Source organism: Ammodytes marinus, assembly GCF_949987685.1.
Source record: "Ammodytes marinus genome assembly, contig: scaffold_61, whole genome shotgun sequence".
NCBI lineage: Eukaryota > Metazoa > Chordata > Actinopteri > Uranoscopiformes > Ammodytidae > Ammodytes > Ammodytes marinus.
The window spans coordinates 29336-49095 of record NW_027648338.1 but is presented as its reverse complement, the minus strand read 5'-3'; the positions used below and the strand labels follow the sequence as shown (position 1 = coordinate 49095).

The window sequence follows — 19760 nt, the reverse complement described above, 5'->3', positions numbered from 1 at the left end:
ATACGCAGCCCTTCTTGACGTCATGTGTTTAGTTTTGAGCAGCGCATGCACACATTGAGCTGGCATTTTCTCAGGTTCATGCGCAACTTTTTGTATTGGCATTTTGTTACCCTTTTTCATTCAGGGTCAATTATGTAATTACATTCACAACACACAACATTTGTTCCCCCCTCATGTGTCACTCAGTAGGATGTTAAGCCAATCAGTGGCTCCAGTGTTGATGTCACTCACTGGGACACATTGTAGATGAACACCGCAAGCATAAAAGCAGAGAGATATATGGATTTGTGAAACCTTACCTCAAATGTTTCTGGCTTGCTGGACACTGTAAAAGGGGGGGCCAGTTCCGGCTTTTTAAAACCCAAGAAATATACCCCTGTAACTCTTAAAGCAGCACTGAGATTTAAAAAAGTCTGTTTAAAAAAAAAAGTCTCTTAACTGAAGAGGAAAGCTTGAGGTAAAAGAGGGTGAACTGTTGTTTCGGCACTCACAAATAATGGATGACGAGGCATCATACTGTACTGTGCATCTTACCCTGGTCTACCCTGGCCGTTACCTTTCTCTCTCTCCCTCTTCCAACCCCTCTCCCAGGCTTTCATGCAGTTTTTCACTGATTCAGCATTCCCATCCCTCCCCTCTGTTACAGGCTGTGTTGGTCTGCCCGCTATGCAAACTCTCACCGCTTGTCCACCACCTCAATGTCCACCGCACTGCACTGGACCACGCTGTATCAGAGGCAGGGTGTGTCCAGAGCAATGACGCGCTGCATTGGGTCTTTGCTTCCTTTTGGTCCCAACAGCTGTGAGGTCCACAGAGAGCGCAAGCCCCTCCCCGAATCCCTGTTTGTCTTTGCCGCAAAGCATGTATAGGATGGTAGGTTCCAGTCTGCCTTTCAGAAAAATTGGCTGAAAATAAATCTGCTGGCATGACACAGCATGAGGGGGTGCCAGTGGTGTGTACTGTATACAGTGAAAGGGAAAAATAACAACTGAAGAACCAACCGGTGATTTAAATAGAACACTTGATTTAGTCTTAGGCTGCAAATACAAGGAGGTTGGCTGCTAAAGAAAAAGGTGTAAATAGCAGGTTAAATCAGTTTTCAAAATGCAGTTTCGTATGCTTGTTATTTTGGAGGTTTCCATATTTTTGTTATATGTCAACCTTTTACATTACAAATAAATTACTATGTCATTTCTTTGCTGTTTGTATGCCTCTGCGCAAATTGCACTCTGTTTTCGGGTTCGTCTGTCCATCCGAGTCATTCTTGTGAACTGGTTATCCTATGAACGCTTTGAGGATTTTTCTTCCAACTTTGTACAAATGTCAAAAAAAATTATCTGATTAGATTCTGGAGGTCAAAGGTCAAGGACAGTGTAACGTCATGTCTTATTAACACAATATTTCAGGAACAGGGATTTTGGTCAAAATTTGGCAAAAACTCAAAACCTGGACTTGAGGATTTACTCTTTATATTTTTAATGTCAAGGTCACTGTGACCTTGAATATTGCAAGCGAAATATCTCGAGAACAGGATTTCCTGCTAACTTTGTATAAATGTCCACTCTGACTCAAAGATGAGCTGAATAGATTTGAGGTCAAAGGTTACTGTGACCTTACATATTGTGATATGGCCCTTGATTGTAGCATTGTATGGCATTTGCTTGGAAGTCCAGTTTTGTTGTCACTAATACTAATATTAAGAACAAATTCAACTGAAACATTAACTAATGGGATCATGTTTTCAATTGTTTTTAATCATTTTATTATTCGACTATTAATGAAGACAGAAACACTAAAGAATTGATTTGGCAAATGTTTTAATTGTGTTACCTAATAAAAACTAATGGAACTGTTGGAACAAACTAAATCCAAAGAACAGTATCAAAAGATATTGGTTTGACATCACAGCATTTGTTTATTACAGATTATTTTTCTTTGTTAATACAAAATACTGAACAATGTCACATCTCCCCATATCAGTTAAGTTTGTAAAGTCCCTTTTTTCTGAAAATGAAGACAGTCCTCTCCCATTAATATGAGGAACCAAAAGTACAAGAAAAAAAAACTACCTTACAGTTGTCAATACTATAATATGAATTTCTATACATTTATAAAATCATAGTTATTTGCAAAGCTTCTTTGCTTCTTTATTCTTAATTTTTAAGTACACTTACAAACAAAATTATGAAATTCACACGCAAATACACACACACTCGCACACACATTATATCCCATGTTTTTGGTGTCAAAATCTACTTGCATAATGTATGAACTCTTCAGCAGATACACAAGGGTGTAACGTTTATTCTCACCAACGCATATACTTTTGTTTTCTATGCTCTTTTGTCTGTGTTCCTCAACACAAAAAATCACGCAGTAACCCACACTTCTTAAAAACATTTTTACTGTCATGTTACTTGTTTACCATTCACTCAAATTGGCCAGACATTATTCAAAATCTTGTGCAAATTCATTGTTATTGAATAAAATTACACTAATGTGAGCAGTGGAAAAGGCTTCTTTTTTTTTTGCCATTTTACTGCTCTGTTATAATTTCCCAACTATTTCTTCAAAGTTTGAACATTTGCACAAGAAACCAGCTACAAAGGCTAGCATCAGTAGTGATGTCAATACAAGTAAGAGCAGGTTGCTCATTTCTAAGGCGCAGAGAACAGTTGTATAGGCCTCGTAGAAACATCAAAATGTTTTATCAACATAATTTCCACCAGGCTTTTGTAAAGAAAAAAATATGTCTAACTATTAAACATAACAGTGTGGAGGTTCAACCCAGTATTTTTGACACTCATTTCTTTCTTTCTTTTTTTAACACAGTATACTGCACAGTGGCAGCGTTGTAAAGTGATGGAAGAGCAGATATGCAGTCATACACACAAGCACACTAGAAACCTTCACTTCATTACATTAAGACACTAAATCAGAGTGATACACAAGAAAAAACCTCGCAAACATCTTGAAGGCCACCAGTCGACATTTTGAATGAAATTATCTCAATCATATTTATATATAAATGTATATATTAACCAGGTCTCACCCCACTTTTTTTTCTTTCTTTTTTTTTCCTCAGAGTTATTACAAAGCACACACGGCTGTGGATGACAATAGGAACATTACATTATCTCACATATTGTTATCAGCAATAAACCTCTTCTGACCTGAGCAGAGAGACTAAAAAAAACATGTATCTATTGTGAATTTGGAAGCTCTGCCCATGTCAATTGTCCCCCATCTCTTCAGCCTGACCCCTCCCCCCCCCCAGTCGAAGCAGCACAAACATTTTCATTCCAGTCATATGTTTGACAGCAACAAGGAGAAAAGGAACCGAACCTAGCACTCCCTCTGGTGGTCAGCGACGGGATATATCTCCTAGAACAGAGAGCTGCTGATAGGAGGGAGGGAGGCAGCCGGCAGAGCGAGTGGGTGTGGGGTGAGGGGAAGGACAAGCCAGCCTTGGCAGTAGCAATCCACCAGGCAGCTTTCAATGGATGGGTCTCTTTTCAGGGGACTTTTACAGTCAATGCCGAGGTCAATATATGTCCACACAGCCCTCCCAGCTGCCGCTCTCCTTGGCTTCCCAGTAGCCGCCCTTATAGATGTGGACCGGCTCGCCATTGATCGGGTCCTCGCAGCGCTCAAACCAAAGGGCCAGGTGGGTTTCGTGAGGTGCGCCTGAAAAAGACAGAAAAATGATGTTACCCCCCCCCAAAAGAACACAGGGATCTCCAAGTTAAATTTAAAACGTTTTATCATATGGCCTAATGCTACTTAAAATGAAAGTTAACAAACAACATCAATGCCATGCTGTCAAAAGAAGAAGGGAAATAATGACGCATTTTAAGGTACCTTTAATAAAGAAAATGTATTATAAACTCACATTAATATACTCATTATGTACTGTAACAATACCTTAAGTACGGAATACTCCTCATATCAAAATCTAAAAGTGCTTGTTTGTCACACAACGACCCTTCTCCAAGTTTTTAAAAACATATAATACAATAAATGTAATACTTTTATAAAGGATGTTTAATACTTTGCAGCGAAATTCAATATTAAATTCAAGGCTTTTTTGAATGCTGTGAAGACCCATCGTAGATGGAAAGATTGGCAAAAAACACAAGCATAAGGCAGCGGGGAAGGAAAGAGACAAAAATAGGAATACTTGCTTTTTAAGGAGGGATCAATAAGAGCGTCCTCATCGCCAGCTTTTGGGAGAGAAAAGGGGGGAATCACAGAGAAGTTGTTTTTTGAACCCCTTTAATTCTAAGATTTGCCCCATGAAAGTTGAGAGAGGGAAACAAAACAAAAAAGAATTAAAGCATTAGCAAAGGCTGGGGGTCTCTCACCTTCTTCTGACTGACTGGAGGTGCGTTGGCTAGCGGCTTCCCTTTCTCTCTCGCGCCTCACGTTGCGCTGCTTCTCCTCTATGCGTTGCTTCTCGGCGTTGGCCTCGTCCCAGCGCCCGTCCTCCATGAGCCGCTGGTCAGGCCGCCGCCGGCTGTCGGTGGGCGCCACCCCCTCCTCGGGCTCGTTAAGGGTCAGGGCCAGGTCAGTGAAGTAGTACATGGTCTCTGCTCCCTCCCTGTTGGTGGAGCAAAGATCACACAACTGCAGCGCCTGAAGCCCCTGTCCTGATTATTCTATTTGATATATTTTTTTTTGTCTTATTATTGTTTTTACCATTATTGTTATTTATACTATTATTAGTGTTATTGTTAGGATTGTTTTTCTTGTTTTGTTTGGATTTTCTGACTGTGTGTTGTATGTATCTATCTATGCGTTGGTGGACAAAAATATATATATAATTTGAAAAAAATTTAAAAAAGTCAAACCAAATCCACAAAATCCTTCAAACTATGAATCTCTGTGCTATGATGTGCTTTAAAACCAGACTGGAAGTTGTCAAAAAAAAATAAAAAAAACACTAAATGAAAGAAATCAGCTGTGAGGACATTACCTTCTCCAGAACTTTAGATAAAAATTCTCTGTGTTTAATGTAAAGGGGGATCCAAGTGGGTTTTTGCAAAGGGGGAACAATGGCATGTTTAAGAGTGTCATGAAAGGAACCAGAGGACAGAGAGTTCATACATTTAAAAAAAAAAAAAAATTAATTAGTTTGATACAGCCAAGCCCACACAGTCCTGGTAAACGGTCTAGACAGTATAGAAGCTAATTGTTTTAAAGTACGTTTTATAATATGTATGAACATTTATTTTATATCAGATTTTTGTAGAAGTGTATTGAGACACCACTTTGATACCATTTATTGATTTTTACTATTTTAGACCAGCTTTCCAGAGGCCGTAAGGAAAAAAGTTTTGTGTCGTGGGTTTACGACGTGTGATTCTGATGTGTTTTTTTCCCCATTAAAATATATAATCTGTTTTATTGTATTGATTGCAACCTTCTTCTAAAATGTCTTAATGTTTATTGTTCAGGCTGAATTGTATGTATTAAAAGGAGCTTTAAATATTAAATAGAATGTCCTTGTTAAAATAATGCTAGATGTTTTCTAATGAGAGACACATAATTACTAAATACGCAGAAACAAGGAGTAGAGATCAAGCAGCACTGTGGGGGAAAAGCCTAAGGTACGCAGGTGTGTATGTGGCTGTGTCAACACCGGAAAGTGAGTGGATGTGTGAAATATTTGTGTGAATGGGAATATATCTTGCCATAGCAATGCAGTGAGTGATGCTGTGTAAGGGCAGGGGAATGTCTTTTAAGTGTGTGAGAGTGTCTGTGTGTGTTGCAGCCGCCCTGTTAGTGACGTAGACACTCCATCACAATAAGTCATCACTGAAGTAACCATGGCAGCCGTGGGGAGATAAGGATACTTCTAAGTGTAGCTACTGCCCTCTATTGTACAGAGTAGTATTGCTCAAAATTTGATCAAATTCTTAAGAGCAAGAAAAGATTGTTGCTGTCTTTGTTATTCTTTTAAGGTTAAAATGTGAAGTTAAAAATATTTTGTACGGTAGGTGATTTCTTTTTGCTTTGTTCACTGCTGTCCTTTTTCAGATTGTCATATTCTAGAGATCATAAGGTGTGTGTGAAGTCTTAATTCTAATGAGGAGGTGACAGGGCAGAATCATAAAAAAAAAAGTTGTGATTCAGAGCCGACTCTCAACAGCCAAACAGGAAATCTTCTCTTTGTATTGTACATTGAGTACAGTAAGTAGAGTTGGAGAACTTTTTGGCCCTTCCTGCCGGGACTGACTAGGCAGTTTTGTTATTTATAGAACTGTCGTGTATGGCACGGGTTTATATGGACACACCTAGTGCTGTACTTAACAGTACTTACGGTAAAGGGTTCCTCTTCCACACCTCCCTGGCCTTGAGGGTTTGATAGACGGTCTTCTGTTTGCCCTCCGCGCCGTTCTCCCCCCCGCGGCTGCTCTGCATCACGCGCGAAAACTCCATCTTCTCGTCCCACGTCCCCGACAGCACGTAGTGGGCCTTCCCGTCCTTGTCCATCACCACACCTGTCACCTGAGATTCAAGAGAATCAAAAGTGTTTAATTGTCGTATGCACAATGATTACAGCCGCAGTTGTTGGCAATTACATTCTTGGGGATCGGGTTACTTCAACAATGCAATATGAAATAAGTAAAGAAAGAGAAATAGGGGAGGGATACTTGTATTTTTAGTGGGGTTGGTATGAGGTACTAATGCATAGTTAGTCTGTTACCTTATGGAGATGGCGGTCAGCGCAGTCATTTAAAAAAGATTTGGGGATACGTCGCTGTAGCAGAAGTCAGCCTTGTACTATTGCAGATGGGGCCAGGAGAAGAAAGATTTTTCACCACGTACATAAATGCTTATCTAAAAAATAATAATAATAATTATCCCTTAATTGTATGCTGAATGTAGGATTTTTCACTGCTGATCTGATATGCTGAATTTTGTGCACATTGGATATTTATTTTTTAGGGTTGGCATTTATATATATGCCGATATATGCCTTTTTTTGGCTGGCCCCTTCTGCAACAGTACAATGCTGACTTCTACTACAGCAACGTCTCAACCAAACTCCTTTAAATGACTGCGTGGACACAATCCCTTTAACACAACTGTAGTTTGGTTGACAAAACGCAGAGAAGAAGAAATGGTCAATGGTCTCCTTTTGTCTCACCTTTCTGGCCACATCTCTGGAAAAGTAGCTGTATGGAGCAAATTTCAGGTGGCAGCGGTCTCCGGTGGTGTGGTTTACTACATCAATCTCCCCTGACTGGCAGAGAGAGAGAGAGAGAGAGAGAGACACAGAGAGAGAGAGAGAGAGAGAGAGAGAAAGGTTTTAGAGAAATTACTGAGACTGTGAACGTTTCATTTCACCCTAGAGTCTGCATACACAAACAGTATGTGAAGTGAAATGCAAAGTAGTAAAGTCTTAAGGCTGTTCCGACGGACTAGTGTAAATGTATTAAGATGAACAGGAGTAAAATGCAAATGATAATAATAGAAGGGATATACGGTAGTGTGAGTGTTTATAGCTGCAACGCTTCCTCTTGCCAGTATGCAATAATATTATGTCTGCTGTCACCAGTCAAAAGATGTCTGTCAAGTGGTGACTGTGTTTTGTCAAGTCATTATCAATTTGGGATAAATCCTTTTTTTTCTCCTTTTATTGTCAAATCCATCTGTCAATCAAGAAATTATTTCCAGAATATTTACTGAGCGTCCAGCTTTGAATGTGGACAGGACTTTTGTTAAAACTAAACCTGGGGGTCCTGCCATTAATTCAAAGCTTTGTCTTAAACGCGTCACCTTCCATTCAAACCCATCAGTCTCACCTGATCGATCCATAGTTTCCCTACAATGATGTTGTGCACTGTGGTGTTGACTTTCTTCCATGTGTAGTGATTGTCGCCCCTTTCAAAGATGGCGTGAATTGTGCCTGCAAGGAAGGGAGGGATATGCGTGAGTGGCAAAAATCAATCAATCAATGTCACATAACAAAGCGATTGTCGCTCTAGTTGGTGGCAGAGTCTATTAAGACAGGGCGTGTGTTCGATGCATTCCTTGAGCCTTAATCACACGTCGAATAAAAGGACTCTTAATTATAAGTTCTAGTTCAGGAATCAGTTCACCGTGTTAAGTGTCGCGCCCATTACAGTGTCACTATCAAAACCTCAGGGTGTGTTAGATACACAGACTGTCTCTTACCCAAGGGCATAATGGAGAGGTATTTGCCCCGGAACTTGCTGGCGACCGTGATCTCCTGCCTCAGAGTCCAGCCGCGATCTGATATGGCATGGTGCGCTGCAGCCGGGGGGTGGTGACTCACCTGGGACAGCAGAGAAGCGTGTGAAGCGTGTGAAGCGCACAAGATTGATTCGAATAAATTATTTAAACATTAGGCCGTCAAAAACTATGCCACTGAGTGTTACTGCTTTGTGTGTGTCAGATGTGTCAGAGAAGTGAACATTTTGTAAGGTATATTCTCATAACTGAATAAACAAAGCTTTCCTCACAAGATCATTTGGTTCCAGGAGCATCAAAATGATTTTGTTTTGTTTTAAGAATGAGATGTAGAGAAAAATGTGCTTTGTAAACTAACTGCAGGCTTAGCACATATAAACCCATCCCCCTCCCCTGAAACTTCATAGTGCACCTTTAAAAGGTCCTCTGTGCAACAATATTGAACAGTTTGGTTTGGTGGGCTTTGGCGCCACCTTATGGTCTCTGACTGCAATGCACTGATGGCCAAACACCTGGTACAAAATGCCATTCAAACGTCTGTCTGTTCAATGTTTTCTTACTTATCCAGATATCTGAAAACATCAATGATATTGGTTGTGGACAATTATGGACACTTTGTAAATGTCTCGATAGAATTATTGTATTGTTGCTTTAAAAGTTAGGAATCCTATTTAGTGGCACTGACGGACAGAAGTATAGAGAAAATAATCCCTGCTGTTATATGAAAATCCCCAGGATAAAACTCAAATCCAATTATATTACTCATCTAAAATAATATTGAGTTGTTAGTCCCTCTTATTTAATCCAATTTAGAGCCTTTGGGACTGAGCTGAACCAGTATAGTAATATGTAAAAAGCTCATGCTCTTAATACAGCCATGTCCACAGCTGCTATCACTGGATGTAATGCCTGAAAAGCACATTTTACAGGATTATTTATCAGGCTGGATTTATTTTTCTTGCACCAATTTTAAATAATTACACAATGCACTTTTTGTTCAACTCTTTCTTGTTCCTCGAATTTGTATGTCAAAATCTCAAGACATGTATTCTCCCATTACTTATAATGAGGTTAGTATTAAGCTGCCCTTCTGTTCCTCCAATGAATGCTAGAAGTGCATGCCCAAATACATTGAAAAACAGGAAGCAAAAAAACACTGACTCAATTGTATTTTTCAAAGTCATCCTTCCTGACATTCATCCTTTGTTCAGTTTCACTTCCGTCTATCTTACCGGAGCCTGTATTCTTATATGAGTTCTTTATTTATTCATTGATTTATTTTTGATTATTTATTCGTTATTACTTTTCTATGTCATTTATTCTGGGCAGTTTTAAAAAGGTGGAGTCAGTGATTCTGGGGAACACTTGTTTGTCCAAATCACTTTGTCAAAAACAGTGAATGTCTCCTCACGATCAGCTACCAGTCCGTACTGTTTGTGCGCACACAGAACTGTCTTAAACTGTATGTAACTGCAGCTGTTCTATGCTAGTCCCCCCCCCCCCTCACCTGTTCACAGAGGGAGCGGTAGCCGCTCTCTCTCCGGCGGTCCAGCTCGTAGGTCTCGCCCAGCAGAGGGTTGAAGGGTTTGCCCGTGCGGTGGACGGTGGTGGAGTAAGAGGACACGGAGAAGGCGGCCACGTAGCACATCTGCTCCAGGGAGCTCTGGCACTTTGCAGCTTTGTCCAGCAGCTCGTGGTACTCCAGGTCCTCGGACAGACGCTGCAGCATGGAGATGGGCTCGTTGAAGTTCACCTGCACGGGGAGACCAGAGAAATTCACATATGAAATCATGTTTGAGCTAATGGTACCAAGGCTAAGTATGTAGCAGCACCAGGCTGTGAGTGTACCAGCATGACACAAAGTAAAAATTCTCTCACTATTTTTAGGTATGGCATTTTGGGTTATTGATATTCATAGTTGGGGATATTAAAACAATCTTAAACATTGTATGGGCTCAATAGCAGTAGTAATAGTAATTTTCAAAACATAAAATATACAAACAGACCTCTTATATTTTTCATTCACACCCTGAGCAAGACTTTACAGTGTAACAATCAACTCCATTGTGCTCTCTGCTACAGAAATGACGTAAAATGTTTTTTAAATGTCGTTGAACCCAGTTTGGCATTTCTGTTTTGGTTTCTAACTTAGCAACCATCACAAACAACAATGTGTAATAAGGTGATACTGGTCCAGCTCTACTTCGGTAAAAATGTACCGTTTGTAAAATGAGTTGATTATTGTATCATTGATGATGATTGAATCAGCATGCCGTAACGTTGGTATGTAGGGAAGGCACAGTCGTCCTCGTTATAATGATTGTTTATATCCACGCTTTAATTCTTTTATAAGCATGGCAAATCGTTTATGTCATTTAATGTTACATTAATCAGGTCTCATGTTGGATTGAAGCTGACTTTATTGTTCATGTTTTTTTTTCTTTTGTTGTGTGATGTGTACAGGGCTTGAAAGGATTCTCAATGAATAGCAATTATAATTATCATCAATTATGGTGTTATGTGTGCTGTGTCAATGAATGCAGGAGACAGGTCTGGCGGACCCGCCTGTCTGCATCATTCTGCCTAGATGCATTTTGAGGAGCCTGATTGTTTCGAACAAATAAAATAAATCTAAGTAAAGTTCTCGACCTGCATTTACAGTAAGGCTTTGGCTTAAAATAGACACACAAGGCTTGACACCTGGAAACACCTTCACAGAATGTTGTTGACTTCGTATGGGAGCCAAGAAAAGGGATGGGCTGTTTTTTGAAAGGCGACGACACAAAAGCATGCTGGCGTCAGAAGATGGCGACTTGCCGACGAGAGATTTAAAATAGCCCTGGTGCCCGTAAAGATGCATCTTTTAAATGTTTGTTGCAACAGCACAAAGGGACACCAAAGGGTTGACAAATAAGCAATGTGAAACTGCCCGAGGCCTTCACTGGCCAGACCCACTAATTAACAGTGTCACACAGGTTGTTGAGTAATCTACTCACAGGCATGGGGATCTTGGACAGCTCTTTGCCAATACAGTTCTTCATGATACTCCATAGGTTGAGGGAGTAGTTGGGCTTGTCTGAAATGCGCGTCCGCCTCTTCTTCAGGGGAACTAACTCCTGAGAGGGAGACTCCTGGTTCATGGCTAGGGGCTCCTCGTTAAGCTAAAGGGTAGACAGACAGTTCGGTTAAAGAAAATAATTTATAAAAAGGATTATAGCACAGTCACATACCTTTAAGTACTAACAAATCCTGTGCATGTCATATGAAACGAATGATGGACGACAACATTGGAATGGGCTTTTACTTGAATAAAAGTGAGCCAGCCTCTTAGCGGTCATCGCAGAGGCCAGAATGAGACCTACCGATTGATCGTCAGCACACATTTCACTGTTGAAACCGCTGACATTACTGCTTGACCTTCTGGAAGAGATCAAGACAAAAGGAATTCTGTCAACCAAACAGCCAGTGCATACAAAGAAATGGAAGACAAACTGGTTAACCTGATAAATAAAGTAGAGTATCTATCTATCTATCTATCTATCTATCTATCTATCTATCTATCTATCTATCTATCTATCTATCTATCTATTTCTATAAACCACATTATGAATTCCACAAATAAGGGTGGAGTGATTACACACATCTTGTACCTGTGTGTTGTACAAGGAACTAAACAAACAAACAAAATTCCTTTCCAAGCAGATGATTCATTTGCGTTAATTACAGCTTAAGGGAACTCGTACGTAGAAAGATGTTTCCGTGTATGACTCTCTATGTGCGACACCTAAGTGAATGTAGGGATGGAAACAATGTGAGTGACGGTGCACTGACTTGTGGAATTGTGGGTCTGCGGGGACAGTGATGAACTCTGGCGCCTCCTCCATGGCGTCAAAGAACTCGTGGTCATCGTCGTCGTCGCTGCCCTCTCCCTTCCCCGGCCCGGCCGAACCTTAACAATACAGACAACAGGTCACTATAGGTCAAAACAATTATTTACCGGCTTTAAGTAATCCATTTCTAAAATGAACTTTCAAAGTGTTGCCAAAGCTATAACGCCGTAACACTTTTCCGGCGTCATGGCTGCGACAAACTTATTATTTCCATTATCTATTACTATCGTTTGGTATGTAAGATGGCAAGACATGGCAGTCACGATTAAATGAAGGGGATTTAAAGGGTCACCAGTAGATCCAGCAATGATTTAAAGGGGTGACGAGACAGAAAAAGGTTGGGGGAACCACTGACAGGACTAACTTGATAGAATTGTCATGTCAGCCCTAGTCAGCATATGCAATCGACTTCCTGTTTTTGTCAGGTTTTGTGTCGATAAGAATCTACTGACTGACATGTAGCGCCATGGTAGCAGAATGGTTATCACACATACCACTCTGCACTTATCTACAAGGTAAAGGTTGAAAAAAATTAAAAATAAAATAAATGACATGAATCCAAAAACAAGCTTGACACTTGATAAAATAGTGTAATAGGGGGACAAAAAAAAAGAGTACAAACGGCAGGATTTGCCAGAGTGTGAAGGGAGGTGGAAAGTAGAATGGATTGGTCAAAAGAGCGGCCCATATACTTAGCTGCACTTTGGAAGGTATCGGGGTCAGCTCTTACTTTTACTGTCTGCAGAGGCGTTGGTAGAAGCCCCCCTGAAGGCTCGCTCCAGGTTGTTGTGCTGTTTGGCCAGTTGCTCCAGAGTCTCCTCCAGCCTGACGCGCTGCTCCCGCTCGGCCTGGAGAGCCTTCTGCCATCTCTTACTGTGAGCCTGGGCCAGGGCCAGGAAGTCCCGGCACGCCTGAGGGGGGGAACACACAACACCAAACTGGGTCAGCTACGAGCACTGAAAGCTAACATCCCTTGAGAATGAGCCAACAGGGCCACTTACTTTAGCCTGCACAGACAACAGAATGCATGGGGGGGATGTATAGATTAACAAGGCACAATCTCTTAAAACTGGGCATGTCACAAGAACCGAGAACGAGATAACAAAAAACAGCTTTTCAAAAGGGACAGAAAGTACGACAAAAACTCCAATGGAGCAAGGAAATTTGAAAGGACAGTTTTTGTTTTTAATGTTAATACTAATAGCTGTTTCTTTGTATCTATTGCTTGAAGGTAACATGCCACTGTTGTTGGTTTAAGGTTTGTAATAATGTATGCTGAAATAGATGGGATTCATTGTTTGTTTTTTTGTTTTTTTTACTGTGGTATCAAATTGGGTATCGAGAATGGTGGAATTTGACCGGTATTGGTATGGACTATTACATATCTGGTATGGTGACATCCCTATATATATATAAGTATAAAAAAACATAGTAGCCTTACGTTAATCATGGCATTGGAGGTGATGCGGAACAGCGTGGCTCTCTCCGTCACCTGACGAATCTTATCCCCGGCCTCTCCTGTCAGACGCAAACTGTCCAGCTCCGATAAAGACCTGAAAGAAATATGAAAAAGTACAACATGTAAACACAGTTGGGAAAAGATATCATCAATTTACATTGTGAAAAGGCCTCAGGTTCACTGTGTTTATTATCATAACATATGCTGTTTGGCCTTTCAACAGCAGAATGGGTTTATCTAACTGCTTATTTTGAAACACCACGCCTAAACTTAGTACATGAAAGTCATGCAACAACTTTCATATATTCTAGATTCATTACACAAAGCAAAATTTGGCAGGCTTTTCTTTTTCTTTAGGTGATTACGGCTCACCGCTCATGGAATAATACATCCAATATATAAAAATATTAGAAAATTACACAAAACCAAAAAAGGATTTATGATACAGAAATGTCAATCTTCTGAAAATAATGTTTATCCTAGCTTCATTTAAATTTATGTGTAATGAATCTAGAATATATGAAAGTTTTGCTTTCCAATGATATCCTAATTTATTTGAGATGCACCTGTGTTTTTTTTCCTCAAACGTTACTATGTGTATGTGTATAAGTCATGGATTCTTAAGCTGAGGAAAAGATATGAGCCATTTGTGGTTAAAGCCTGACCTCTGGAGGGCAGAGCCGTGCTTTGAGATGAGGTCGTTGCAGGTGCTGAGATCCTCCACTTTGCAGCCTAGCGTTCTGAGAGCAGACTGCACCTCTGAGTTGTATGAGCTGCCACTCTGTCCAGGGGGCACCGGAGGGGACGACGGAGGAAAGTCGTCCCCCGAGTCATCTGTGAACAATGAAAATCAACATGAAAACCGCTTAGAAAGGAGTTCCACAATTCAACACCTGCCTCTCTGATTAGCCCCTTTGATTAAAACCCACTTAACAGAAGGGTATTTACTTAGAAAGATGACTAAGTTCAGGGGTGGTCGGGCATTTTCTATTACAGCCCCTACACTTTGGATCTCTCTGGCAAATCACAAAGACTTAGTCCAGAACTTCCTTTAAATCTCTTCTTCAAACTTTTGCTTTCGAAATGTTTGATTTGTGCTTTTACTTATTCAGTTTTTCTGATCCTTTTTTATTATATTCTACTGTTTGTGTACTAAGGCCTTGTCTGCCTGTTTTCTTACTGTGAATAGGTTTTCTTTTCTTTTCATAAAAAGGTGGATCCAGCGATTCTGGAGAACGCTTCTTGTTAAAAATGACGTTTGCTCAACATTAGTGAACACCTCCTCACGATCCACTACCTGTACATACTGTGTGTGCGCTGAAAATCCAGTGTTGAAACACAATCTGTGCTTATGTCTACGGGCATGTTGCTAGCTATGGAGGGCCCCTTTGGTTTACATACCATTTGTTTACATACCCGTTAAACATTACACTAGACTGTGAAATAACCCTGAATTTCTTTTCAGCACACACACAGTAAAGACAGGTAGTGATTGTATCCACTAATTGTGACAAAAAGTGATTTAGACAAGCAGAATGGCTGACTCCACCTTAAAGTACTTTGTGACAGTGTTTAGAAAGGTGCTATACGAATACATAAATGTGTATGTAAATGGGACAATGGCTGCTGTTTGTGTGCATGTAGTACCCGACTCTGCCTGCATGCGTGCGGCCTTGGCTTTGGCCAGCTCCAGGGCAGTGATCCAGCGCTGGCGCTCCACCTCGCAGCTGGCCTTCAGGTGGTACGTCTGGGCACCGCCGTTGGAGATGACAAAGTTACAGGCATCGTCCACGGTGATGGTCGCTGTGGCCAAGTTGATTGTGCCTCGACACGTGTGACCCATCTCTGCCTGGGTCCTGAGGATCAAAAGAGTTTGATTAGACATGAAAAAATTTAACTGAATCAAATTAATAATACAGCAGTCGCTATTTGCCTTGAAGCCTTGCTGCAGTTTTTCTATACACACAGTTCACAGTAAAGTGCATATATGAACCCATGTATGATTAAATGTAAACTAAGGGTGGGTACTGGGTAGAAAAGTTCTTTACTTTTCTGGTACAGACTGAAATGGCCAACATACAATCATTGAGTATCGAAAAATGTCTTGTTGTCCAATACCAAATGTAAGGGGTTAAGCTTATCAATGTCAGTGAGCCAATAAGCATGCAGCATTCTTGATCAAGATCTTAAAGAGCTGGTGATTGGTATCAGTGAGCCTGCACTGAAAACTATTTGCACTGGTTGTATTGCATTGTTTGCATTTTGCTCCTTTATTCTTGTATATTTTGTTTGAGCTGCAATGGCTCAGGAGATCGGGCATTTGTGCTAATCTGAAGGCAGTGAGTTGAATTTCAGCTTATTTAAAGTTATTTTATTGATATTACAGCTTTCATAAAAATACTTTTGAAAAAACCGGTATCAAAGTCCTTGTATCAGTATCGGTTTTTGAACAGTACCCAGCCCTATTGCAAACAATAAATCTTGGGGTGACCTTTACAACTGAATTCAGAGATGTCAAGTTCTGATTAGATCACCCAGGCAGGACATAATGTAGAATTAGATGGAAACAGGGCCATCGATACAAGACATTTGATAACACATGTTTTCACCATAGCAGTGTGCGGATTTTACAATAACATTACAACCAAGATTCAATCTGATAAGGACTTTCAACTAAAGTAGGTTGATTTTCCCTTGCTCAATTAAAAGCTGACTGTGTTTATACAAACAGTAGCTCAATGCTTAGGTTTCATGATCAAAGCACGGCAGTCCTTCATGTGCTGTGTTCTACTGGAGGTGAACGCACCTGTAGTATGACAGCAGCCCGTTGCTCAGGACAAACCACCGGCGCTGATAACCCTTGATGTAATTGGTCCACTTGAACACCCATCCTTTGTATGTGTCGCCAGCAGGAGTGGGAGTGGTGGGGGTCTTGGGCTCCGACATCACAGCCCCCAAAATGGAGAGACAAATTTGAGGAACCTTAAAAAAGGGGAAACTGAAAGTTAGAAATGCACGTGACAAGACTTGTGATTTCACACAAGTCTGGGATTATTTATCGATAAGTAGGACCTACTATTGACACAAAATGAATAGACAACTATTCATATAAAGGATTCGTCTTGTAACTCACTCTTGAGGTAAAAGTGTTACAAAAGCATCACTTTAAATTCAATGCTCCTCTAATGAGCACAATGGCTTGTGTTTTTTTAAGTCCCTGTGATTTCCAACGGATTCCTAACATGAATTTCAAACATGTTTGCGGTCAAGGCAAGACATTCTAATGGGTCAACATGAGCTTTGGAAATTGCCACAACGTCTGTTTCCATATTTTCTGACATTTTATGATCCAAACAATTATTGGATAATCAAATCAGGAGGATAATCAATAATTACAACTATTTGTTAGTCGCATTCCTGCTGTCATACCAAACCATCTTAACAGTGTGTGCGGTATTCTAATAATGCATTACTAGTGGTGGTTGATATTGATCGTTCTGCGTAGTTGTAACAGGTCAAAGGTCGACTTCAGGATCAGTGCACATTCACTGGTGACTCACTTTGTACAAACAAAACTTTTGTTTAAAATGGAATTAGATGTGCATAAAAGAGGTACTGAATTCTGATTGAAACACCTAGTATTAGTCTGTTAACCTATAAACTATACTAAACAAGATTTTTAAAATCAGTTCCTCCTGTGATGTTTTCAGGAAAATGTGACAGTCGAGCAACCATTCAATAATCCAATATGACAACATGAAATTGGTAAAGCTCATAACATATCGACGAGCTTGACAGCAGTAGCTAACAGTCGTTCGTTCCACTTTCGGTGGGCGTCACGGTACTAACAGCTCACTGCTGGAACAGGAGCTGAAGAAAAACAAACATCTATTGACATGTTTATTTGCTCGAAGTTTACCAGCTGACCTGTGCAATGGGTGAAATACAGTGTAAGATACATACAGTGCTAAAAAAAATGCATTAGCACACCAGCTAGCTTTCAAACTCGCCTGTGGCTAAATGTTTACCTTGACGTGTCCGAAATGTGAGATGAGGCAACCAGACGCCCGGTGAAGTCACGGCTAACTCTGACACCCATACACTACTATGCCCCAGCTAGCTGAAGAGGCTAACTAGCTAGCTGACTGACACGGGACAGCTAATGATAATAATAATAAAAATAAAAAAATAAAGCGAAGACGTCGACGACAACAGTAGTGTTACTGTAATTTAAAGTGACGCCAAAGAGTTGTGTTAGTATCCTTCAATTATCATGTGTGTAGGTTTATTCTTTAGCTGCATACGCCGACAAAAATCTAAAGCTAGCTAGCTACATCTAACTAGCCTAACGTTAGCTCACTGGGTTACACCCGGTGCAACACTATTAGGTCCCTTCTAGAAACGGGGACCTAGCTGCACTGTGTTCCATCCCCATTGCCTGCCTCTGTCAAGCCAACCTGTCTCGAACTTGGCTGACAGAAACAGGGGTTCAAAGTAATAATACTTTCAAACAGCAGATTATCCACTATGTAATTACATAACATGAAAGAATATAACATATTTGCATTAGTGAATCATAATATACGGCCTCATATCGTTCGTCTCATTCAAAGGCCATTGAAATGTATAGTATACTAAATATGTATTGTACATACATAAATACATCGGTTTATTTGACATTTTATTTTCAGTAAATTCATACAATTGCTTAAAGGCTATTCTTCAATGTTTTTCTGAGAATGGGATTTATAATGAAGGATTCAACCGGAAACCCAAACTTACTAGACGAGAGATAACGTTTTTTGTTTTTTTACTACCTTCGCTATCCTAGGCTACACAATTCCAATTGGGGTATTGATATCATATAGCATTAATTACATTACCGGTCAATAGTAATCGTCCACATTGACGTTGATGACACGCGATCGTGCTAGATGCAAATTTAACTAACTGTATGTGTACCCTGCTTTGTTTATTTACTAAATGTAGCGTATTTGAGCTTCATTAGCATTTATGATTTGTCTTTTACATAAAACAACGGGCAAAAAACACGACTCCGGTGGGACTCGAACCCACAACCTTTGAATCACTTATACAGTGTACTAGAAGTCCAATGCGCTATCCATTGCGCCACGGAGCCACTTGTTGCATACGAGAGTATAAATCATATTTGAACATTCCAGTACAGAAACATAAAGGAATGCGTTATATTTTCACGTTATGAACTCTAGTTGTGTCGGCTGTGGTGTTGCCTGCTAACACTGCTATCCCGCTACTTACCACGCCGACGTCACAATAAAACTCCGTTGTGAGCAATGTGTCATATTGGACACTGGGTGGCGCTGAAGGACCATGAACAGAATAATTACAACACATTCAGCTTTGAGTGTTGCTGGAGCCTGGAGCCAAAACATGCCTCGGCAGCACTCGGCAGTCACCTTTTCCTTTTCCGTGTTACCCGCACGGATAGTCCATGTGTTTAGGCCTATTTTATGCAGCAAGCTTCTCATGTAGCTTAAAGTATGCTAATAACCGTAGGCCTGTTATAAAAGCTAAAAAGCAAGAGGCTAGTTCTGATTAGCTTCATTGAATGACACCCGTATTCGGCAAACAAACTTAATACAAACGTAATACGACATGCCTTTCACAAATACACGTTACTTTCTTTAAAGCCACGGCTCTTGTCTGTCTATACGGGCTGTTTTGGTGAAAAAGTATTGAGTAATTTTCAATATCGAGACAAAACTCTTAACTAATGTATGCTGAATGCTAGGCTAATGTTAGCCTTCTGCTGTAGGCTAACCATAGGCTAACCCTCACGGACGGGAAAAAACACCTCAATATTGAAAATTACTCAGTAATTTTTCACAAAAACAGCTCGTATGGACAGACAAGAGTCGTGGCTTTAAAGAAAGTAACGTTTTCTTGTCAAATGGATGTTCGATTACGTTTTAATTAAGTTTGTTTGCAGAAGACAGGTCTTTTCAATACAAAGTGAGTGGAACGGTTTTCAACGGTTTCCCCCACGATGGGTCCGACCCGGTCCGACCGGACAAAAACACCTCAATATTGAAAACTACTCAATTATTTTTCACAAAAACAGCTCATATAGACAAACAAGAGTCGTGGCTTTAAAGAAAGTAACGTTTTTTTCTTAAATGGATGTTTGATTAAATTTTAATTAAGTTTGT

General features: G+C 40.3%; 1 protein-coding gene across 2 annotated transcripts; it reads right to left on the bottom strand.

The window, feature by feature from the left end:
• Positions 1-1800: 1800 nt before the first annotated feature.
• On the bottom strand, positions 1801-17917 carry LOC307270695 (oxysterol-binding protein 1-like). 2 transcript variants are annotated; one of them, XM_080054582.1, is made up of 17 exons: positions 17598-17917; positions 16376-16551; positions 15217-15425; positions 14235-14403; positions 13552-13663; positions 12841-13021; positions 12052-12169; positions 11583-11640; positions 11217-11381; positions 9728-9973; positions 8185-8305; positions 7812-7915; positions 7154-7249; positions 6323-6510; positions 4365-4600; positions 4185-4223; positions 1801-3687 (listed from the first exon to the last, which is right to left on the bottom strand). In XM_080054582.1, exons 2-17 carry the CDS (start codon positions 16513-16515, stop codon positions 3545-3547), a joined length of 2325 nt encoding a protein of 774 aa, XP_079910708.1. In that variant the 5' UTR covers positions 16516-16551; positions 17598-17917; the 3' UTR covers positions 1801-3544. The 2 variants fall into 2 exon arrangements, with proteins under 2 accessions (XP_079910708.1, XP_079910707.1); XM_080054581.1 differs by lacking the exon at positions 4185-4223.
• Positions 17918-19760: the final 1843 nt, after the last annotated feature.